This window comes from Sinocyclocheilus anshuiensis, unplaced genomic scaffold (assembly GCF_001515605.1).
Source record: "Sinocyclocheilus anshuiensis isolate Anshui unplaced genomic scaffold, SAMN03320099.WGS_v1.1 scaffold327, whole genome shotgun sequence".
Lineage (NCBI taxonomy): Eukaryota > Metazoa > Chordata > Actinopteri > Cypriniformes > Cyprinidae > Sinocyclocheilus > Sinocyclocheilus anshuiensis.
This window is the reverse complement of record NW_015548206.1, coordinates 100,989-125,575: the sequence shown is the minus strand read 5'-3', so window position 1 is coordinate 125,575 and position 24,587 is coordinate 100,989. Positions and strand designations below refer to the sequence as shown.

General features: G+C 37.4%; 2 protein-coding genes across 3 annotated transcripts in view; one reads left to right on the top strand and one right to left on the bottom strand.

Moving 5' to 3' along the window:
• The first annotated feature begins 497 nt into the window (after positions 1 to 497).
• Positions 498 to 18,224, top strand: gnb4a (guanine nucleotide binding protein (G protein), beta polypeptide 4a). Of its 2 annotated transcripts, none has more exons than XM_016440254.1 (10): positions 498 to 577; positions 3,194 to 3,302; positions 6,855 to 6,893; positions 7,392 to 7,498; positions 7,944 to 8,007; positions 8,464 to 8,626; positions 9,363 to 9,429; positions 13,211 to 13,412; positions 13,550 to 13,766; positions 17,236 to 18,224. In XM_016440254.1, exons 2-10 carry the CDS (start codon positions 3,246 to 3,248, stop codon positions 17,340 to 17,342), a joined length of 1,023 nt encoding a protein of 340 aa, XP_016295740.1. In that variant the 5' UTR covers positions 498 to 577; positions 3,194 to 3,245; the 3' UTR covers positions 17,343 to 18,224. The 2 variants fall into 2 exon arrangements, with proteins under 2 accessions (XP_016295740.1, XP_016295739.1); XM_016440253.1 differs by lacking the exon at positions 498 to 577 and adding an exon at positions 1,474 to 1,614.
• Positions 18,225 to 21,127: 2,903 nt separating this feature from the next.
• The window catches only part of LOC107653515 (mitofusin-1), a 21,845-nt gene continuing 18,385 nt past the window's right edge, over positions 21,128 to 24,587 (bottom strand). Inside the window, 4 exon segments of the mRNA XM_074186879.1 lie at positions 21,128 to 21,721; positions 22,666 to 22,800; positions 24,044 to 24,240; positions 24,353 to 24,475. Of these exon segments, the coding sequence (XP_074042980.1) occupies positions 21,652 to 21,721; positions 22,666 to 22,800; positions 24,044 to 24,240; positions 24,353 to 24,475 (525 nt within the window). The 3' untranslated portion in view covers positions 21,128 to 21,651.

The following is a 24,587-nucleotide window of genomic DNA, read 5'->3' as shown; positions in this document are numbered from 1 at the left end:
GATACATAAATGCAAATATGATGTTCATCTAGTGCAGCAAGATGTGTTAAATCAAGCTAGTGGGCATGTTTTAGTCAGCAAATATATTGAATATAAACATAATTAACAGCAAGCGATTCAATGAAGCACTTGAAATGAAAGTGTTGACAATGCACTACATGGAAAAGCTTTCCATTTTAATAAATTATTGACAGGCCTTTATTACGTAGGGATCCCGCATTCAGGAATCATTGCAGCTTTTGTGCGTACATGGATAATGTGAACAATTGGTAAATAATTAAATGCACAGGACAGTCCTTATTGTTCTATTTAACACATTCTCAGTTGTGACACTGACCAACTGAACAGACAGTGACATCTACTGTCTCTTTAAGACCTCATCTTCCCACTTTCACTATTCAGCCTCCCCCATCCAGCCCCACCTTGTCACCAGCAGCTCTCAGTGTAGACGTGCTGGCTGTTAACTAAAGTCCCCACTGCTTATCCCGGTGGCAGTGCTCCCATCAGCACATACTCTACAGAGGGAGCCGGGTGCTTCCACTGACTGATCTCCCACCGGTGGACTTCAGCATACTAGGTAATTCTAAATGTCACTTAATACTGGTTTTGCAACTTAATTACTCCTATATTTGAGTGCTGTAGACAGGGTTTATAGATCAGAAGGAGTGAGACGATGAAGTAGTGATTGTGTAGTTTGCATTCGTTAACCCATGGCATGCCACAGATGGCTTCATTCGTGTCACTACTGCCTAATGCATATTTGTATATTGACCATAAATATTATATGATAATTGCATTCAAACTTTAATTCCAAATAACTTTTTATTTATAATATTTATTATTCTTATTCGTGTATTTATTTATTATGAACCAATTGCCTCTGAAATAAAACTCACTCTGAGAAGCGGAAAATTGGCAACCACCCAATGTACCCTGTGGCTTTAAATAAGTGGGAAGCTTTTGAATATTCTGTGACAAAGTACAAATAAAAACCCTTTGCTGTACAACTAATATCATTGATCAGCATGTTTTTTATAATTACTGAATGTAGTAGATTATAGATTAACACAATCATGTATATACTTTTTTAAAATTTCTATTCTCATGTCTATTCTCAAAGATTTTTTCTTTTAGGTCTGCATACGTATTGTTACTAATCAAATGCCTTTGACACTGTATCCACATGTATCAAACTACTTCAGTCATTTTTATAATTGAGGAAGATGATAGCCAGAACCATTTCAAGCGCGGGTGACTCGAGTAGGTAGGCGTAGACACATGTCAAACTATTTTGATAAAAAACACATTGGCTTCATTATAATATACTATATAAAGTAATAAGAGACATAATATACTCATAATATACTCAAGGACACTGAATATCTTCTGTTAAAAAAAACACTAAAATAATTCATTTCCCCCCTTCATCCAATTGTTGCCATGCTCTCAATGTCAGTATGGGTGTGGTAAACGCTCTGTGAAACTAGTAAATTTGGCGCATGGGTCCTTGTTTTTGGATATAAATAATACGAAATGAGTGCGTTAATGTTTTAAAATAAAGAATCTGCTCACCCTTACAGGTGGTAGGAGGATTTTGTAGTGTTGTTACATCAGGTAATGTGTCAATGTTTGTGTGGCGGTCTGAAGTAACTGACATGATACACTCACCGTTTGCTAGCCACTTTGCTAACCAAAACTAACCAAATCATAATATAACTCTGTGATTAACTTGACGGATGACAAATCTGCAAGTTAATTCTTAAGAAAGGTTATTTTATAAAAAAAATTCGCGTAAATGGTGTCTTATAGGGAGGTTTCTGTTTAGTGCAACATGTGGTATTGAATCTGTCAAAACAGTTCGCTAAATTACCTTGAAATAATGTGATATGTAACGTAATGCTGATGTTAACATTACATTTAATCGCTTTAAACTCGATGAACAACACGAATGTAACAATTAACGGGCAAAATGGCCGTTTCTGTGAAGATATTTTATTTACAACGGATTGTTTTCGCGTTTATCGCGACTGGTTTAACAGGCTGCGAGTGTCACAGCAGGTTTAATAAGGGATTAACACATCTGGATTATGGAGGATTTATCAGAATATCCGATGTACATATTCAATTTTGAATTAAAATGTCAATCCAGCTAGTTCGAGCATATTAAATATTTTTCTTCCCACTCCATTATTATAATCAACCTGAGCTTTTTGTGTATGTTATTCCTAATACTATGTCCCAGTTAATGTGTAAAGTGTTAGATTATGGAAAGTTTTTTGCTTAAAATGCAGTGATCAATGCTTACTTTTCCTGTAATTTGGTTTACTCGGGTTGGGACCAGCAGTCTTCCTGTTTTTAGCAGCATTGCTTGCAGTCATGCTACTGTGCTTCCCTAAAAGAATTTATGCTGAAATGTAGATTTCACAGAGGTCAGGGTAAACCTCAGTGATCTCAAGGGGTATTCCCATATTGTGTCAAACCACCAATGTGACAGGTCACTCTGCATTTTATTCAGTTACTCTTTTTGCTTTTAGGCTGAAATAAGACTGTAAACTATAGGTAAGGTTAATTGAGTCATGCAAAACATGGCAATATTAAAACGCAAAATCTGAAAAAGCTTAGATTTTTTAAAGCTATGCTCAGTTCTAAAATTGTGTGTGAAATCATAATTAAAATATTTCTAAAAGTTTTAATGAAAAGATGTGAGGTCCCTTTATTTGCATTTTGTATTGATATTACTTGCACTAACTGATAAATTTGCAGCCTTTAAGCGAGTATCATACTGCATATAACCTCCTTATTGGGGTGGTGTTAGCTAAATTTTAGGGAAATCAACTAGTAGGCAGTGCCAAGCAGTGCTACCCCTCATTAAACAAAGGAGCACAGCGTGCCCAGCTCTCAGTTGGCAGTGCAATAGCTGGAGTGTTTGTTCCTCTACTGAATTATATGATACAGTTCCTAGTTTTATTCAGTCTAGTAAAAACATTGATGCTACTGGAGCACTTTCTGTGTTCTTCACAAACTATCCATTGGGGCTGTCTTACTAGGTCTGTGGGACCTCTGACAATCAAATGAATATATGGAAATTGTTTGCGTGAGTGGCTTGAATTATTAATCCAGCCTGAGTGCTCTGTTAATAAGCAGTCCTTTATTGACTTCTTAATGTGACTTGGTGCTTGTGTGTGCATTGCAGGTCTTCGTCAGTATTATCAAAGTTGGGAAAGGAGTGAAACGCTTGCAGGACCATGAGTGAGCTGGAGCAGTTGCGGCAGGAGGCAGAGCAGCTGCGCAATCAGATCAGAGTAAGAACTGATGCCCTTTCTGGTCAGCTCAAAGGATTTTGCCACTCCTTCAGTTAAATCTTTTGGCTCATTTTACATTGGTTCTTTCAAGTCATGTTGGAAAGATTGTATTTGAGTTGGTTGCACATGAACACCACCACAAATTCCTGATTAATAGAGGGAAACTCAAAATTTTCGTCAAGTCCTCAGTTTGAGGCGGGGGCTTGTCAGTGAGAAAACATGTTGGATGCAATGGATGCAGATGCTGTATTGACTGCAAATTTGTTGAAATGAATGCATTTTTTGTCTTTAAAACTATATATGTTGCATCTTTAAAATACGATAGTATTGTACAATTACATTAAAATATATTAAATATATTCAGTTTACAGCACTTTCATAACTTGAATAAAAACAGAAAAAATGTTAACATACCGATACACATTCTTTACCAAAGTGACTTTAACGTGCCTTACGTTGTAATTACGACTTGCCAGCGTGTGAATATAAGCAGTGGCGGCTCGTGGGTTTTAAAATAGAGGAGGCACACTAATTGTATTGGTCTGGGATCCCTGCCGATTATTATTATTATTATTATTATTATTTGCTTAACCACTTTAAAATGAAGTGTTTGTCCGAACTCAACTGGTTTTGCGAGAGAATGCAAAGTTTCTCGAGGGAACGCAAAAGTTTTGAAGGAGCGCAAAAAAATTTCATTTTTTTTTCCTCTCACCCCAAAATTTTCCACTCACCCCGATTTTTTTTCACCACCATGTCCCTTTAGGGGCTCCATGCAATTGGCACAGAGGAATGATATTGTTGAAATGCCTTTCAAAATGATTATTTTTCCATCTGTTAAACCCTGATTCTGATTGGCTGTCAGTGTTTTATCATTTAACAGCTGGAAAAAAATCATTTTGAAAGGCATTCCAACGATATCATTCCCCTGTGCCAATTACCATTATAGTTGTAATGTGGCTATGCTATTCTTTTATATTTTGAACGATTTTTAAAACTATATCTTTGCTGTTATCTTTATAGTTCTCATCCTTGGTGTGAACGGGCCTCAAATGCTTCTAAATGAAAAATGAAGGGGGAAAAAAATAGTCAATAGGAAAGTAAGTATGTGCTCGTTCAAGAGATTGTCGCACTGAGAGCTGCAGGAAAGAAAAGCCTGCTGAGACCCCGGTGGCTCGATGTTTGTATCTCTCTAGCTGACACCGCCCAACATTGTGTGGGTGGCAGTCTATCCCAGGATGCATTGCAGTAACATTGTTTCACGCTCCAAGGGCATACTTTTGAATTCAAATAACTTCTGTTAAAAGTTGTACTTTTTAGAGCTGTAGACCTAGTCTGCAGCTGAGTTTGTGATCCCTGTTATATGTTTATCTATGAATGTTTCATAACCGTCAGCAACAGCAACGGCAACTAGCGCAGAATAGACCTAACGGAGCTGCAATAAAGAGTGTGACAGTGAGGATTCTTTGAAAAGTCATCGTTTAAAGAGAAAGAGCACTGGACCTTCAGTGTCAGAACTTGTTTCTGTATATCTGTTTGCTTTCCAGAAAGCAAAATAAGATGATTGATTTTTTTCATAAGCCACAGGAAAATCATTTAGGATTTATCCTTCATAAGTATGTAAATGGAATCTATCCTAAAATTCTGAACAAAATTCTAAATTCTAAATTCTACAATTCTAACAAAAAATTCTAACAAAATTCTATCCTAAAATCACCTGCAACAAATAAAATGTTTTTAATATCTCAGTTATTTCTCCTAGACAGCAAAGAGATTTAATAGTGTTTTTCATGAGTTACATCAAACAAACCATCTTGGATTAAGTTTGTGCAGGTATGTAAATTCAGTGGCGGTTCGTGGGTTTTAAAATAGAGGAGGCGCACTAATTGTATTGGTCTGGGATCCCTGCCGATTATTATTATTGTTATTTGCTTAACCACTTTAAAATGGCTTTTTGGTTGCTTTTAGTCAGAAAACGTAAAGAAAACGACACATATACAGCAAGATAATATAATTTCACTTACCTGGCCTATCACTTGAAGCAAACATCCATTCCTTCTTAAAAGTCTGTGTTAAAAGAGAGCTGCCTGTTGCGCCATTATAATTAAGCCGACTGCTGTAGCCTATATCCAGTTTAGGCTGTTTTCCCTTTTTTTTTATTTGTATATATATACTGTTTGAATGACAGCTTGATAAATCTGTTGGCAATCAAATATTCAATATCGCTACTCATCATAAGTACTTGGTACATTATCAGTGCAGCGGGAGACGTTCAAACTAATATCACGTAATTTACGTCTCTTTGATGATTGGTTGATATCAGAAGGGAGGCTAGCCTCTCATGCTAGGGTTCTTTTCTCAACACTCCTCAGCGCTGAAAATTAACATTCGAAGGTGATTGGCTAATTTTTTTTTTTTACCAACGGAGGCACGAGAGCTCAGCTCTCCCCCGGCCTCCCCCTACCCTTTCTCTATCATTAGCGGTTGTAATTACATCAGCAGATTCGGCACATTCGCGATAGAAAAGCGGCGCTTTCACGTTATGGTATTACAACTGTGAAATTACAAACAAATTATACACATTCTGAGACATGAACTGAAATGAATTGTGAATTTTATTAACATTAAATCGTCCTCCTCCCATTTTCACCTCAAAATTATGGGGAAGCTGTGCCTCCCCTGCCTCCCCCGACGAGCCGCCACTGAATATAAGGGATGTCTCCCTTATTTAAAAATCTGATTCAGATCCTCAGCTCGTTAGGAGAGAGATCCATGAATTGAACTGAGTGTGTCAGAAAAGAGAGACAAAATGTGCAGAGTAGTGGGTCCCCAGAACCGGAGTTGAGAACCACTGAATTAGTAAAAGCAGCTGTGTGAATTGTGGAAATGACCCAGGAGCCATCAGATTTGATGAAAGGAGCTTCAGAATCCTGAGCTGTGTTAATTCACACAACATAATTATTGATACATACATTTAGTTTTCCTTTATTTAGCAAGGATGCAATAAATCGTCAGTAAAGACTCTTACTAAGACAAATGTTATTCTTTTAAACTTTCTATTCATCAAAGCATCCTGAACAAGAATGTATCACAGTTTCCATAAAAATATTAAGCAGCACAACTTTTTTCTACATCGATAAGAATAAGAAATGTTTTTGAGCATTGAATCAGCATATTGGAATGATTTCTGAAGGATCGTGTGACACTGAAGACTGGAGTAATGGCTGCTGGAAATTCAGCTTTGGCATCAGAGGAATAAATTACATTTTTAGATATATTAATAGAAAAGTTATTTTAAATTGTAATATTTTACAATATTACTGTTTTTACGTTGTTTTTGATTACATAAAGGCAACCTTGGCAAGGATAAGAGACTTCTTTAAAAAAAAAAATTAAACATTTTACCAACCTCAAACTTTAGACTTTTTGTTCTTTTCATTTTTATTTGATATAAGTTTCATGTGGACCTGAGTGCCAGGAAATAGAATACATTTGTTTTCCTCTGCCTGTTCAGTAGAATGACTGCACTCTGACATGCTGCTGTTCCCATTGCAGGATGCCAGGAAAGCATGCAGCGACTCCAGCCTGTCCCAGGTAAGCAGCTCTGCCACCATCCCTGCTGGGTCCCCCTCCTTATAAGAGCAGTACTGGTCTAACCCATGTCTATGGGCCATGTCTATGCTCACCTGTTCTCTGAGCTCAGCACAAACATGCAAATTGGCTGCTGACGTACATGCTGAACATGCTCTTAAGTGTGCTGAAATATTAAACAACCTCTTACATGCCAAGTCCTCCATCAAAATTTAAACGTTCAGCCCCCGCCCTGGTGGTTTTGGTGATTTAAGATTTCATAATTTCTATTCGGATTATTTCTTTTTATGTTGGAAGAGATGGCTCTTGTACATTTTAAAGCTGTTTAATTCTGCACTTCAGTCAGTGCTATGTTCATTTTAGATAATTGGCATAAGTCAAATCAACAAATACAGCTCTTTTTCCCGCATTTGAGTGATCAGTAGCACACCTTGGATTGATGAAATGTCCCCTGCTTGCTTTATAATGTCACTGTAAATTAAGAGTTCTGTGTGTGTTTAGATTACAGCTGGTCTGGATTCAGTTGGGAGGATCCAGATGAGAACGAGGCGGACACTCCGAGGCCATTTAGCCAAAATCTATGCCATGCACTGGGCTACTGATTCTAGGTCAGTTGACAGAAAGAGATTGAGTGGGCTGGAGGATGGGCACTCTCAGAGGAACCCTGCACCTCTGTCAGTGTACACTCAATGAATAATACAGCAGGCCTCTCACAACTCAGGGGTGTTCTAGGATTATGTAGGCTGCCTCCTGCTCCAGTCTTTCTTTTCCTCCCTTCTCTTCTCCCTCTATCATTCACCCCTTCTCCACTTGTGCATCCATTCTAGTGCTTTAGGCAGGAGACACAATTGTTAGATGGGTGGAGTTTGTGTCCATATTTGCTTGCAGTGTTTGTCATTAATTATCATAAGCATTTGCCATGTTTGTTCATGTTATAAGCATCGATCATTGTCTGCATGTTCACCTTGTAGTATTTTTAATCTGTGATGTGTACTATGAACAGTGGTTTACTCTTTAACCCCTCCTCCAACTTTTTTTTTTTTAAACATTAAGGTTACTAGTTAGTGCCTCACAAGATGGCAAACTCATCATTTGGGAAAGCTACACCACAAACAAGGTTAGTCCAGCCCAACAAGTGAATATACATCTAAAATGCACAGCTATATTACCCAAGAATATAATAACTGTCACAACTTTAATGACTGATTTAAAAAAAAAAGAATAATAAAGTATTATAGTAAATTAAAATCAGTTAACCTAAATTTTGTAGAAGCTAAAACGCTAATGTAAATCATAAAATTCTAAAGTCATCAAAATGAAAGTGGTAGGTTGCATATAAGTTCTGTCATATACTTAGCCTCTTGGTGCTCCAAACCCATGGGAGGATTTGCGGTACATCCTGGCTCTGAATTTGGAACCATATACTAGCAAACTACTCTTACTATTTTTACCATTTTGTTATATGGCAGAAATAATAGGAGTAGCATGCGGTTTCTGAATTCAGCATTGGCTCTCATTCTTCATAACACATGGGAAAAGCAAGTGCAACCATTTTTGTTTGGTTTCTTTCCAGATTCATGCCATTCCATTAAGGTCATCATGGGTGATGACTTGTGCCTACGCTCCCTCAGGGAATTATGTAGCCTGTGGAGGCCTGGACAACATCTGCTCAATCTATAGCCTTAAAACCCGTGAGGGCAATGTCAGAGTCACTAGAGAACTTCCAGGACACACAGGTAAACTGTCAGCAAGATTAGCATTATCAAGGCCGGGACACACCAAGCCGACAGTCAGTCAACGGCGGGCCATCGGTGAGCATCTGTTGGGCTAGTTTGTTTGGCGTCTTCCACACGTCGGGCTCACATCGGAGGCGAATCGGCATTGGGGTCGTCATGAGAACTCTGATTGGATGTTCAGTTTAGTGAACAAGTCCGTGCTTGAGAATTAAAGTTAAAGCAATGAAAACGGGCAAGTAAATGAAGGCGGCACAGACAGAAGACTGTTGTAATGTTATGTGATCTTACCCAAGCATTCCATTATGTGAATATTTTCATAATAACATGAGCTGCTTAAAATGAAGAAAGTTATTAACATTAACACTGATATTCAAAATGGTACGCAAGCACTGCTTTGTTTACATTTCTTATATCTGCGTATTTCTCGTATATCCTTGTTTCGGTTTCTCCTTTAAATGATGAATATATACTATTGATAGGTGCTGATGTATACGGCTAATTCCTCTCACGCAGAATGCAGATGTTTACTTTGCAGTCAGCTGTAGTCTGACCAGTGTGTTCAACTGCAGCTTTTTATCCAGACGCTGCCGAAGCAAGAAGACAACAACGTCGGGTTTTGTCGCTGCTAGTTCTTTGAAGTCGGCTTGGTGTGACCCAGCCTTTGGTCTGCATATTTATCATGCAGTAGGTTGAAGCTCCTGTTCTGATATATAATTTTTTTTTTCTTCCTCACCAGGTTATTTGTCGTGTTGTCGCTTTCTGGATGATAGTCAGATAGTCACCAGCTCTGGAGATACTACATGGTGAGTGCATCACAGCTTTCAATGACTAGATCAGGGGTGCCCAACCCTGGTCCTGGAGATCTACCTTCCTGCAGAGTTCAGTTCCAACCCTGATCAAACATACCTGTCTGTAATTATCAAATGCTCCTTCAGATCCTAATTAGTTGGTTCAGATGTGTTTGATCAGGGTTGGAGCTGAACTTTGCAGGAAGGTAGATCTCCGAGAACAGGATTGGGCACCCCTGGACTAGATTATTTACCTTTAACAGTATTGTAATTGTCTTGCGTTTAAAAAATTTTTTTTCAATGTTCTGGTACTGTTAAAATGACTATCAGTAGTTCAAAAATGAATGTTAGTAGTTCAGATATTTTCTACTATTGAACTGCTAAAGAACAGACTTAACGTTCTCATGGAGAACGGTCTTTCCAGAGGGGTGTTTCATAAAAGACGCTAAGAAAAGCGGGGATTAAAGTCCAAACTCTGACTTGAAATAACCTAACAAATCAATCGGGACTAAAGCGGTTTCATAAACGACAATTTAAGTTCATGCAATCTCACTAATTCGATCCAGGTTCAATGAGTCAGGATAATTTGATGTGCACGCTTATTCTTAATGCCGAGTTCACACTGCATGATTTTCAAACTTATCGGATCGCCATTGTTTTCACACTGCGTGACTATCTGGTCCCTCAGATCGCGTCTTTGATCATTCACACTGCATGATTGTCACTCGCGTGAACGAGCACCGATTTGCCTCCGATTTCGGGCATTTGTTGGCGATTTCGCAAAACCTGTCGGCGAGTGAAAAATCGGGCTAAAATCGTGCAGTGTGAACTCGGCATAAGCAGCCCTTAATGTCGATCATGGATCAAATCGATCCATTATGGCAAACAGCGAATATTTGTGTTGTTTAATGCATTTGAGACATTATGTTTTCCTCAGTGCATAACTGACACGTCACAGGTATATTTTTCATCTGTAAATGTTAGAAAGTCATGCAAATATATCCATTTTGCTGTCAGGACTCAGGAGTGGGTGAGGCTTACGTGAGTGAACGAGATGGAACGCAATAGAATAATCGTGCAATAATTCTGAATAAAATATGCATTCTGCTAAAATATTTGTTGTTGGACATTAAATGTGACACATGTAGAATTTTAATCCTACATATAAGTGTATTTTTATGATAAGTGTATTTTTATGATAGCAGTAACTGTAAATCAAATGTAAGCTAGCTAATACAGCCCTAATTACTAGCTCAAATGTGTATTCCTCTTATCATATAAAATATAGTCTGTTTTATATTATTTATTTTCATTTTTAATTTAGTGATTTTAAGTTTTAATTTGGTGTTTTTAATGCTTTAAAGAGCATATTGTAATGTTTTAATGTTCTACTAATAACCATAAAGTACAGCTGTCATAAAACCAGAGAGAAAGGCTGCATGGCTAGAAACTGCTGATCAACTGAATGCGCATGTAGCAGCATGTTAAAATGTTTTCAAATATCTTAAAACAAAGTCATTAAATCTTGGGCACAATACATTAAATACAGTCAGTTGTAGCCTATATTTTTATTTATTAGATTTATTAAAGTTGCATTTTCTGTATACTTTTATTTTTGGACTGATAACGTCAAATAATTGTATGTGAGAGAGTCAGTGGTAATATCAATGCGTTCCTATTGGTCAGTGTTAGAGGAACTCCACTTAGCCTGACAGTTAGCCTGCCCCGGACCAGGTTAGTTTCACAGCATAAATTGCCACAGTGACTGAGCTTGAGCTATGGTAATTTTGCTTTATGAAACCAAATCAAGTGAAAATAAGTCAGACTAACTGAAATAAGCCTGGCTTATTTGGTAAACTTGTTTTATGAAACAGCCCCCAGGCTGCTTTCTCTATACATACATTCACATATGAAATTATTTAAAAGCATAACAAACTAAACTTTTACAAAACAATCAAGCATTTTTTTACAATTTGTATTTATTGTAATAGAATGTATAGACTATTAGTGATGCTTGACACATTATTGGTCATTCAGTGTTTCTGTAAAAAAAAAACCTTGCTACAAATTCTACTGCTAATATTGATAACCTGCAGGACTCCTGACTGTTAAAAATGCTGTCTGTGTTCGCTTGAACTGATTTGCTGAAATCAAACTTTGGATGGTAATAGATGACCGCCAACCAATGTTCCCTCTAATTTTTTCTTCTTAAAAAAAAAAATTATATCAGACAGTACAGCGCACACACACAAAAGTGTGTAACTTATCATTTTAATGTGTTATTTATATTTTGTTATTTATATTTGATGCAACTAAATTATGCACATTTCAGGTAACCTGAGAAAACATTTTTTTTTTTATTACAGTGCTCTGTTACTTACCAAGAAATGCTATTAAAAATCATTTAAAATCACACAAGAACAGTTAAATTCTTTATAATAATATGATATAATATATAGCTAATATAAAAATAAATAAAGCAGTTATTGCTCATTAATTCCCTTTTTGAGGGCAATTATTTATTAGGCTCATAATATAATATGATATAATAATATAAAAAAAAACATTTTTTTATTTTTAAAAAACGTAAACATGAATTCTTTTAGTTAGCTAAAACAAGTAGTAACGTTAGTTTTCACACTACTACACCTGTGTGACTGTAAATGGCTCTGAGTTTTGTTACTGTTCTGTGCCCATCCTGTTATTTCCACCACTTAATCAAGCCACTCTTGTTTAAAACATGATGACCTTTTATTTCACATGTCATTGCGTTTGTATTGGCTCTCGTGTTGAGCAATTTTGGCCGCAACCATTAAAAGTATTTGATTTCTACCACGACTGATTTGGCACACATCATTCTCTTTCTATGAAACCTGTAAACCGCATTGACCGGTTCTAACTCTGTAGCGACACCAGCTCTATAGCGGTGTGGCCGAGCATTGCGATTATTACTGCAATTAAATCAAATGCCTTTCCCAACTCATTTTTGCATCCGTCTGTCCTGTGCGCAGCTTAGAGGGAACATTGCCGCCGACTTCTATTTGATGTCCGCATTTTTACATCTGCAAGAATATTTTTTAGTGTTTGCTCATCTGCAATACGTGGAGAGTCTCAAATGCTCAGTCGTTGTGTTCAAGTGTAGGCAAGTGAAAATATATCTGTGCTTAACTTATTCTAAGCCTCTAACAACTCAATCACTGCTGAGTAAAAGCTAACAATTTATTAGCCAGTTGCTAACATTAGACATTAAGTTCCCTTCACTAAGGGACTTCTGGAAGGGCCCTTCATGAATTTCAGTTGTTCACTTTCATTTGGAATGTCCCTACAAATGGTGTCCCCTTCCTGAAGTGCCCATCAAGGATGCAATAAAGGCCATTTGAAATAGGTCCTTAGTTGCCTTAGTGTGAAAGCAAAGTAGCGGGACAGCACCACCCAATGCACAATAAATAAAACATAGCATCACAAACAAATGTCATAACCTATTAAAACATTTACCTATATTGTAGTTATTATTTTTGTCATTTTATTTTACCACAAGTATTTGTGTATTTGATTTTACTTATGCTTTGATAGTGTTAAGATATGGCAATAGAAGGTACTGCAAGTTATCTCAAGGCCTTTATCACTTCACCTGTCACCATTTTTGAATCTCTTGTAGTTTAAAGCTTACAGGCTTTCTTATGCCATCCACATACGGAAGCCTGTAGATTTTAATGGTTACATTTTTCAAGTCTGCATTTGAGTTTCAGTTGTCAGTTTGTACTGAATGTGACCCAGCTCTCTTTCTCCTTTGCAGTGCTCTGTGGGACATTGAGACTGGTCAGCAGACCACCACATTCACAGGGCACAGTGGAGATGTGATGAGCCTGTCTCTCAGCCCAGACTCTAGGACTTTTGTGTCAGGTGCCTGTGATGCGTCCTCGAAATTGTGGGACATCCGAGACGGAATGTGCAGACAGTCTTTCACGGGACATGTTTCTGATATAAATGCTGTCAGTGTGAGTGTCAAAGAGAAAAGTCTTCAGCAGTGTCTGATACTGGTTTATTGAGCCTGTGCAATGCTTTCATAATACTTACTGTTTACTGTTAGTTTGAAAATGCTCATATCCATTTTCAATTGTGCTCATTTCTTCAGTTCTTCCCAAATGGTAATGCGTTCACCACAGGCTCGGACGACGCCACTTGTCGTTTGTTTGACCTTCGCGCAGACCAGGAACTGATGATGTATTCGCATGACAACATTATCTGTGGCATCACCTCTGTGGCCTTCTCTAAGAGTGGCCGCCTGCTGCTTGCTGGCTACGATGACTTCAACTGCAATGTATGGGATACTCTAAAGGGAGAGCGTGCAGGTCAGTACTTTACACAACCCTTTTGACCACACAGAAAAAAACTCAAGCAAGCACCTATAACAGCCCTAATCAAGCAACAGGACAACACAGCGCAGACCACAAACCCTGTGCAACCCATCTGAATTACATTAGCCACGTTCACATGGAGACCTTTTGTTTAAAACGGAATGAAATCATTCTGATTGATGAAGTTGAGTATTAGCATTACATAATTGTTTTGTGGAACTTTCCTAGTTTGTTTAATTTGTGTATCAGCAGACTGAAAAGGTTATGAGCATGCTCAGCAGCTTAGTAGACAAAATAGGGCTAACAGAAAATCACAATAAATCTCATTACTTCAGACTAGTCTTTATATAGTGGAATGACAGCAATGTACAATTTAGCAAATCTTAACTTGTGTAACTACAGAAGACCATTTCTTTCCCCAGGACGAACCCTGAACATATGTGATTCACATTGACATTAGGGGTGGGACAAAATATTGATATGACGATCTATCGTTGTCCTTCTCCATGCGATACGAGAATCGATACACTGGCCCAAATAATTAATACAACAAGGCGTTTTTAAATAGTTTCCCCTGCTCCCAGCGTCTAAAAATGCATGGAAATTGCGGCTGTGCCATTTTCCCCTTCTTTCCAAAGTGCTCTGAGCAACCATGAAGCCACTGTAATAGCTCTGCTGTTATATAACAGGGTTTTACAGGGTTCTCAAGTTTTAGCAAAAGTTTGGAGTAAGATTACTGTTAGGGGAGGAGCCATTCAAATATTTGCAGCAGTGGCCCTTCGGCTCCATGCAATTCTCTCATGTTTTTGCTAGAAGTTCGAATTTAACTATTGTTCATAACTGACCAGCACAAAATAGAAATTATAACAACTGGTAAATCTCATAAAAGTCAAATTCATACAAATAAAATAAAATGTTTTATATATTTCAAAAATACAAATGTATCAAAAATAAAAAGAAATTTGGCCCCAAACGAGCTAACTGAACAGCAGTGCTCAATGTACACACTGTACACATACAGTAGGATTGCAGAAGTACATTTTAGTACATTAGAAGTACATTTTAGCTTATGAATGGCATTTTGTATTGCAAGTGTTTGTTGCACATTTTGATGCCTTGATGACAGTGTTAAGGGCTCAACCTTAACTAGAGTAACTAGCTACATGTAATGGAATTATGTAATTAAATTACAAAATAAATGTAACAAATCTGTTGCAGTTACTGAGAAACAATATATAATTAAATTACAGTTACTTATGGAAATTTTAACGATTACAAAGGGGGTTACATCTGAATATTTTCACAAATGCAGATTTGATTGATTTCTTTCCCAACTTGCACTGACTGCTCTAAAATATGAGACACCAATGTTTCAGGAGTTTAGGACACAGAATAGTACACATGCTCATTCGATAACTGACTTATTATTTATGTATATGCTTTATTTTTTAGGATTAACTGTTTTTTTCCAAGGCATTGTTAGATGCCAGTGTTCCCTGACATAGCTATGTAAGGATTTGATTTAAAAAATGGTATCATAGCTATTACAATATATCTTATGATTTTAAATCTGTTTTTAACCTCAGAATGATCTCAAAGTTTAAAAAGAGGTGCTAAAGTTTGATTTTGTGGTGGCTGTGCTTTAAAATTAAATTATCTTAATTCAAGTGATGAAGTCTGACTTCATTTTGAAAGTCTGACAGTAAACAGTGTTGAGTTCTACTGTAAGGTTAACCCTGCCTGCATTAAAAGTTTCAAAATGATTAACAGTTGAAAACATTCATTAGAAATGTAGAAAAGTAATCAAATGTAATCAGTTACATTACTTTTAAAGCAATTGAAATAGTTACACTACTTATTACATTTCAAATAGAGCAACTTGTAATCTGTAACCAATTACATTTCCAAAGTAACCTTCTCAACAATGTTGATACATTTGTTGTTTGAAATATATAAAACAATTTATTTTATTTGGATGAATTTGTCTGTTATCAGATTTACCAATTATCTAGTCCTTTCCTTATAGTTTCAGGTAGCCAAAACTTAGTTAAAGCTGTCGGAGAGCTATTTAGCATTTGGCTGTATTCCCCAACATCAGCTCTCACTATCTTTGATCACAGGCAAGTGATTTTGTCCAGGAATCATAAAATGAAAATGCTTTTTTTTTTTTTTTTTAAATGAAGGGGTTTAGTAAATACAAATGGCAACGTCTGCTCCAAGACCGCAACGCGACCACCGCCTCGACTGCACAAAATGCTTCCACTAGCTTCCTCGTCCCGTGTGTGCGCATCCATGTTGCCTATACGAACGTGATTGTAGCAGGATCACGTAATTTACTCGAAAACAAATGATAATTTCTGATATTGGCTGGTAGGTGGCATTAACTCTCAGGACAGCTATGAACTCGGCAGAGAACTTCCCTCTGCAAGCCTGCACCTCGTCCATTAACAGCCTGTAAAGCGGGACTTCTCAGCGTGAGAAAAACAAGGTGTGGCGTGAGGGCGTGTGAACTGGTTGAAATGCATGTCTCACGGTGAATGCGCGAGACTTGAGAGCCCTGTGTTTATGGAGATTAGAACAAAAAAAAAACTGCCCCAGAACAGCTCTCAGCGTGGACCATAGGCACTGATCATGTTGTTGTTGTTGCAGAGCGCATATTCAGTCCGTGAAGATCGCAGGTGCATTTCCCTCACTATATGAGTGAGAGAGAGAGAGAGAGCGGTGCCGGCGCGTCTCCCTTTCTCACCCTCTCCCTCAGATATTACAAGTGAGCGTTATGCAGTGTGGGCAGTGGGCACCGTCCGGCAGAAACATAAATCTGCACCTATGGCATGGACGATGAAACAAAACCTTGTCAGAGCCGTAATGTGGCGCAGAAGTGTGCTTGCCGCGTGTCTGCATTTGAAACAACGAACTTGAGCGTGCAAAAGACACGATGTGAATGGCTATTTTTTCCCTGCACGTCACGTGCAGGTCTCCGTTTTAATGATAAGAGGAGAGGAAAGGTTAAGAAAGCACTCCAGGTAAATTTTGAAATAAAGTTGATAAGCAGTTAAATGTGTTGGTTTTCCCACAAAGAAAAGTGTAAGCTCTTAATAAGTCCAAGAAAAAAATGATTAATTTACTTAACATGTTAAATTTGATTTACAGAACTTTTGTGCTGTTTTCTAAGTTTGAACTTAAAGAGAGAAAACTTGCACTTAACCTTTTCACAGGCATTTTGTTTTCATAGACAGATATTGTGATGTATCATTATAGGATTGTCTAGCAATATATCGATTACAGCAGTAATCGATGATGCTGTATCGTGATATTATCGTATCGAGGGTCATGTATCGTGATTCGTATCATATCGTGAGGTACCCTGCGATTCCCACCCCTAATAGACAGCCATACTTAGTCATGTGCTGTAAGATTTATATGATACTTATCTCTGCTATTTTTGTTGGTCTTGTCTGTGAAGGTGTTCTAGCTGGGCATGACAACAGAGTCAGCTGTTTGGGGGTAACCAGTGATGGCATGGCTGTGGCCACCGGTTCTTGGGACAGCTTCCTTAGGATATGGAACTGACCTCACTGGGTTGGACTTCGGGAGCCACTCTTTCTGATCACACAATCACTGTAGTGCACCGCTGCCACAGAGGACCCTTCCCTCTCCATCTCCTCCTTATAGATGACCTAGTTTTCTTCATCTTCTCTCTTTCTTAGACCGCATTATCCCACCATCCTGCAGTCAGTCAAAGAGGTGAGGACCAACAGCGATGAGCCTCCACTGGCTCTCTGTCTTTCTGGCTTGATGTCTGACTCGAGGTGGGGGACAGACTGTGTTGTGTACAGTATATATCTGCCATTCTGTGTGCTTGTATGTATAACATATGCACTTCTGACAGTGTTTGGATGTTCTGATGTGTGGATACTCGTGATGGGTGTCTTTTAACTGTCCCTGTTTTCTTTTCCTGCTTATTTTTTTTCCTCTTTGTCCCCAATCACAGTGCTATTTGCCAGACACAGTGGCCAGTGTAATTAACTAAGGGATTAGGCTGCCACAGTATTGTAGGCCATAGGTGTTTGGCCCTCAACCTTAATTTAGTTTGCATCAGGTAGCATCAGTGTTTGGTCTATTCTTTCATAAATGGTTCAGGCTCAGCTTGGTAATGTGTAGTTGTGAGAGAAACACTGATGCCACTGAGCTTGTGTTTGCCACCCTCTAAGCTTGACAGTAATGTTTGGCGTGTTTCAGTGTATTAAACTGTATTACAGACAGCACAGAAGGATTTACTATCAGCCTGTCTGTCCATCTGTCTTTACTATCACTATATGTACTATCTGAGATTTGCTGCTTTCCATATTTATTTGTCTGGATATATGATACATATATGGTTAAAGGGATAGTTCACCCACAAGTGTAATTTGTTGTAATTTGTTGTAATTTGCTCACCCTCATGTTGTTCCAAACCTGTATGACTATTGTTTTTTCTGTTAAAATCAAAAGAACAATACTAAAGAATTTATTGTTTTCCAATAAATCGCAATATATGAGTACTGATGCATTTATGCTTAATGGATCCAAAAAACCCTTAAAACCGATATGAAAGTATTCCAGATGACTCTACATTCCAAATCGTCTGAGGACGTACAAAATAATGAGTGAGAAGCAGACTGAAATTTAAGTTGGTAATCAAAATTTAGCCACTTAATCCAAATTGAGTGGGCTGAATGTACTCATGAGCCGAATCAGAATGAAACCTTTCATTAACACTCAGTTATCAGTGAATTGCGACGTTAGTCTGTTATTCACAAAAATTTGTTGTATGTCTTCATACGACATGGAGTGGTACACCTATCATATGGGCCACTTTCATGGTGATTTTACATGTGTGGACGCACAAAAATCATATGGTTTTGGAATAACTTGAGGGTGAGTAAGTGATGACATTTTAAGCAAAACTATTTCTAGAAAGTTTAAGGTTGTCTTTTGTTTTGATCCAAACACCAAGCATGGCCTTGATGCTTTGTGAGACTTTGCCATTGGTGAGCAGGCTGGAATTGCAACCTGATACCTAACAAGAGGCCTTGGTCACTGCCACTCTGACATTGTCTGCCTTTCTACACACACTATGAACACCTGCCCTCTGAGATGAAGACCTAGCTAGGACTGTATGCTTTTGCACTAGAAAATAGTCACATGAGACTGCACACACTGGTGTTTCTGCACGTATTTGAATTAATGTGCTTCAGCTCTGACAAAAAAAAAACTGTCATGGACCACAAGCTACACTGTGCGTATTTAGTCACAAATGTATGTATTGAAGGTATATAGCCTTCTGTCTGTTTCAGTAAAACAACAACAAAAAAGCAAGCCTTAAAAGTAAGTAATTTTTCACTTGAACCATCAGTAATCACCTTAAATTTGTGCCAATCAGTGTGAATTAATGTACAGGCTGGCTTTGTGAGCATATACAAATCTGTACAAAGGTTATGCTTTTCATTGTGGTTGTTTAGTTTTGGGCGTTTTTTTTCCAGGCAAGTTTTTGACATTAACGATACTTACATTTCCAATACCAGATTGCATTCAGTATTCTGTATTGTTTTGTGTTATTTCAGGTGTTTAATATATGACATTTACTGTTCATCGGGTAAATTTCATTTCAGTCATGCAGTTACTTATGATATGAAAGGACATCCAACAAATGTGGAAGTTATGATCCTCCTGTTTTGAGTGTTTACAACATTTAGGCGGTTAAGGTAATTAAGGTACATGAAGAACTTTGCATAGTGCAATGAAGGCAAAAAGGGTTTTAACCTGAATTGATTTAGTAAAACCAACATAATTGATATGACATCCAATTCTCCTCAAGGTATAGCCTTTGTAGGTGTTTAATTGACTTGAAGGTATGTTCCAGTTTCAATACAATCAACAATGTACGGTACATCTTGCTTTTTCTGGGAAAATGAGGCACTTGCCATTAAAATAAATTATGTACAGCATATGTGCACATGTGTAAATTTGGCAGTTATGTTTGTATTATTTGGGTTTTGTAAATTGTCATTACCAACATCATTTCTGTGTGTATTTTTTCTTTTCCTATTAATGTCCTCTTGATGATATTGCTATGATATGATATTGATATGATAATGATATTGCTATGACTTTAGTTTCATGTTAACACAATGTGCAACTTTAGTTGCTATACTTTTAAATGGTATTTGTTAGTGTTTATTGATTTTGTTGTTGTCTTCATTTATCCATGATTGTTGCTTTTTGTGTGTTTGTGAAGACTAATACCATTGACCTTAACTCGTATTGAATCCGGAACATTCATTACATTTGAAGTTCAACCTGAACTTGCCAGTTAGTCCATAAAGTACATGAATATGACCGTAGGGAGCAGGCAACATAATATCCTATGGATATTTCAGCTAGCTTACTGAGCCTTATCCTATGGATAAGATCAAACACTGTGCTAGCAATACCACAATCCACTGACTCAGAGGGGAAAAAAACTGCTTGCTTAAGTTTACAAAAACCTTAACGGTATAAAAAATCATGCATGGCCTTTATTAAGTTAGAACTTGAGAATTAAATCAGCGTGCAGGTAGTTACCAACTGTGAAAATGATTGTGTTAGAACTATCGTATTAAATGGTGCAGCTTATATTATCCAGATCTTTGCAATCATTTTTCTTTTATTTACAGTAGGCACTCGGCACATAACTTATGACGTGAGGCCTAAATATTTATATTTTTTGAAAAAGGTTTCCCTCGCAACATTTGTTTTCCACGTGCTGGCCTTGCTAGAGGAAGTGAGAACTTCATTTTTCTGAATCTGAATTGTTTTTACAGAGGTGGTTATGCTGACAAGCATTGAAATTACTGCACTGAAACCCCAAGACAGATTGGCAGCAGTTCATGTCAAAAAATTGATCACAATACTACAAAGAAATACCCTGCCTTCAACTCTAAGAATGAAAGTGAATGCAGAAGTAAATGCAGCGTTTGCTGTAGCGTGATCACAGATTCAGTTAGATTCAATGTACCACATTAAAGTGTTGTGTGTTAGCTGTGTTTTCACTTGCTACAGAAACCTTTTCATTTATAAACATACAGGACACAGATAACCGAAGTGCAATCTTTTAAGCATATTAACAACAGACACCAACCCTCAAACAAATTGTAGTTTACCAAAAAGCAAGCGTGCGTGATTCATAGTGGTTTTGATGTATTTTATATAGCGATAGATCTACTCCTTTATGGGTATTCTGTTTGTGGTCCAAAATAAATGATCCTTGCTGATGTAATGGGCAAAAATATCTGGATGGTCCTGCATATGCTGTAACTTTGATTTAAAACCAGATGATTTTAATTCACTTATTCAGTAATTATTAGTTCTGCGATTTTTGTCCCTCCCTTGTGTGTGTGTGTGTGTGTGTGTGTGTGTGTGTGTGTGTGTGTGTATCATGGACAAAACCAGCAGACATAACTGCCTCTTGATTCAAACACACATTCCTCTTAATTCACTTTAAATGCTTTATTGAAAACAGATTTGTATTATTTGCTTTATGTTGGCTCAGAAAACAATGATCTCTTGCTGTGGGATCTTTTTTTATTTAATTTTTTAACAGAATTTGTTTGTATTCGTACAGTGGCAGTAAAACCTGTTACTATTTGTTGTCATAACCAATAAATGCTTTTCATCAAGAGATTGTCTACACATTATTACTTTGCTACAATTAGTTGTTTGTCAATTAGAAATCTGGACATCTTGAACTGAAGTAAATCTTTTAGATTCCATGTAATTTTCCATTCGGCAGGCGTTGGGTTGTTCCAGCACTGAACACTGGAGGACAGTCTTACTCATTCCCAGTTTCTTGCTGCTCTAGTTAATGTTGAGTCTGCAGATACTGTGTTGAAAAAGACTCCAGTTGTGACTCCAGATCAGTGGCTTTATGCCTGGGAATAAAACAAATGTTATCGTTTCAGGCCACTTAAAACTGAATTGTGTGATTTCTGAACTAATTGTATTACCAATGACAATTGCAAAAAATTAATGCTGTTTTTTTTTTCCTGAACCCTCCCCTGATTTTGCTCTATGGACTCATACTATTGTTTGAGCCAGTGTTGATGTGTTTGGAGTGGTTTGGATGCTCAATCTTTTCAGAGACCTGCCGCACAAACCAGGTCTAAGTGGCAAGTTTTTCTGTCTGAATAATGTTTCTTAGAGGTGTTTATTGGCACAGTGACTAACACTAATCTGGTTGGGAAAGTTTTGTTCTAGGTTCGAGACAGATACTGAATGAAGCCACATTCTCAAATCTCGTTACATAGTTGTATGCAATTGATACAGGTCAATGATACCTGGACTATTATCAACTTTGACTTTTTTTTTTAGCATTTGAAGATGTATTGAGGTCTACAGATACTTAATGCATTACATATGAGCAATTATGTTCATACTTTTTATATTTGTATACAATAAAAAATAGTTTTAGAATTACAGTTTTTTTTTTGATTTATATAAATTCACTTCTTGAATTTGATCTTTATCTTAAGAGAAAGTAATTCTGCTGATTTTGTTCAACTCGCTTCATGAGGCAGGCCTTGGAAGAATCAATCTACAAATGGCTTACTATTAAGCTGGGATAGAAAAAAATATATATTTTAGCTATTTAAAACTACATCAGCTTTAAGTCAGAAAATATAGCATAAAATACAACTGCAAGTTGTAATGTAGAAAAATATCAAATAAACATGAAATGCTGTTATATGTTGCAGCCCCACCTTTGTTGTGCTTACTCCTACAGAATTACCCATTGACAAGGATTTGCTTTCAATTAAAGGCAATTATCTCCAGTATGAGCTGTCATTCTCTCTCACGCACATCATGACTGTTCTACCTGAGGGTTTTGGAGTGTCTCTGGACACTCTCCAGGCGCTGAATCCTGGCGCTGAGTCTGCGGATCTCTGTTTCAAGCTCCATCTCGCTCTTGTCAACCTGTTGGCACATGCGGGTAAAGACGGCCACCATCTCCCTGCAAGAACACAGAGAGGCATATCCTTCACACATCGCCCACACACACTCATCTTACAGATCATATAAACCAATATTTCAAACATCTCAATATGTTTGTATGCAGTTTGGTGAAGTGCAGCGTTGTGTCACATAATTTCCCTTTTACTAAGTCCATGTCGTTCAGTGTGCAAAGTTGATGGACAGATTTAAATAGCTGTATAAAAGGGTCACTGCTGGATAATTTTAGTTTGAAGTGGGAAATCAAAAAGTAGATTCAGAACACTCATGCTTCTGCTGTAATTCCATATATGGTGTTTGTATCATAAAGATATGGTCAAATTTACTATTTGGCAAATTTTCACTGGTGAAATCTAGTCATTTCATAGGAATCAACATACCTGAATTTCGTGTGAGGACAAAAATTTCCACATGCAGATTCTGCATAGGGTTCATGGGGAATTTGAAAGTTGCTTGGTTTGAAAGTGACTGATTTGAGCTGTGCTTCATACATCCCTTACACTATTGACTATAGACTATTAACCTTTTTTAGCTCACAGAATTTCACAGAATGCTGCTGATGTAGCTGGACACATTTACCACTGTTGTAAGAATTTGATTTAAATGATTCCTAATAATTTCATTAGGAATCAATGAGATCACAATTTTTTTCCCAATGCAGATTTCACAACAGGTTCAAGATTTCCTGAATTGACCAACAGAAGGTTGCGTTGTTTGAAAGTGACTTGTGTGTGAGCTGTGCTTCAAACATAGCTTTACTATTGACAATAAACAATTTTGTCTATGAATGTGTCTGCACCTTTAGAATCATATTTTACAAAAGGGTAAACAGCAAAGCCCAGAATATCCCACATTCTGAAAACCGTAGCTTGTATGCTTTTAGAAAAACTCACTATAGATGTCCTTATAGAGGACAAAACTGAGGAAAAGGCATATATATGACATTTTGCAAGCTACAGCAAAGAGCACTTCTCTTTTTACACATTTGTCTGTCTTCTCTGTGCATATGCTTGCAACCATCCAGGTGTTGTTATTTATAAAACTAATATATGAAGCAGTGGAGTCAAATGTAATTTATTTATTTTTTTTTAAGTTTCAAAACTTCAGCCCCAGAGTAATTGCAGAGGAAAGAGTAGCCAGAACATTCTGTTAAACATCTCCTTTGGAATGGCACAAGGTTGAGTAAATGATAGAATTTTCACTATGTTTTGAATGTATCAATTTTTGTTAGGTCTGTCACTCACTGTTGCACCTGCTGTCCACAGTCACTGCTGATAATGTGTGAAATGGCCTGCAGTCTTTGAGTGGCAAAGTCCACAAACTGCTGCTTAAGCGCCCTCTCTTTAGCGCTGTTGGTCCAGGTCAGTCTTTCATACAGGTATAGCAAACTGTAGAGACTCACAGAAAGTACAATAACCCTCCATCCCACAGAACGCCACACCTGTCCAAAAATGGCACCACACAAGTATATTTTACATGATTGTATTTATAATGAATGTTATAGAACTTTAAGAAGTCCTGTTGTAAAGCATTTTTAATCTAATATATCTTACCACTCCAGCAATGACCAGCATGCCAACTGATTCTCTGGAAGTGAGAGAGACCAACCCTGTTGCCATGGACATAGCCAACTCCTCCTGGACCTGGGTTCCCAAGGGAGCAGAGGAAGAGGTGACCTATGGACAAAGCATATTACATCACTTTAGGCCTATTTATGTTTGATATGTTTGCTATTAGAGATCATTAAAGCAAGTGTACCACCCCCCCCCACACACACACACACACACA

What these genes read in the sequence shown, in the direction of transcription:
- gnb4a (XM_016440254.1), top strand. Translation starts at nt 3,246, where the DNA reads ATGAGTGAGCTGGAGCAGTTGCGGCAGGAGGCAGAGCAGCTGCGCAAT. An exon ending in AGCTGCGCAATCAGATCAGA is followed by an intron (nt 3,303 to 6,854) that starts GTAAGAACTGAT and finishes TTCCCATTGCAG; the next exon opens with GATGCCAGGAAAGCATGCAG. An exon ending in AAAGCTACACCACAAACAAG is followed by an intron (nt 8,008 to 8,463) that starts GTTAGTCCAGCC and finishes GTTTCTTTCCAG; the next exon opens with ATTCATGCCATTCCATTAAG.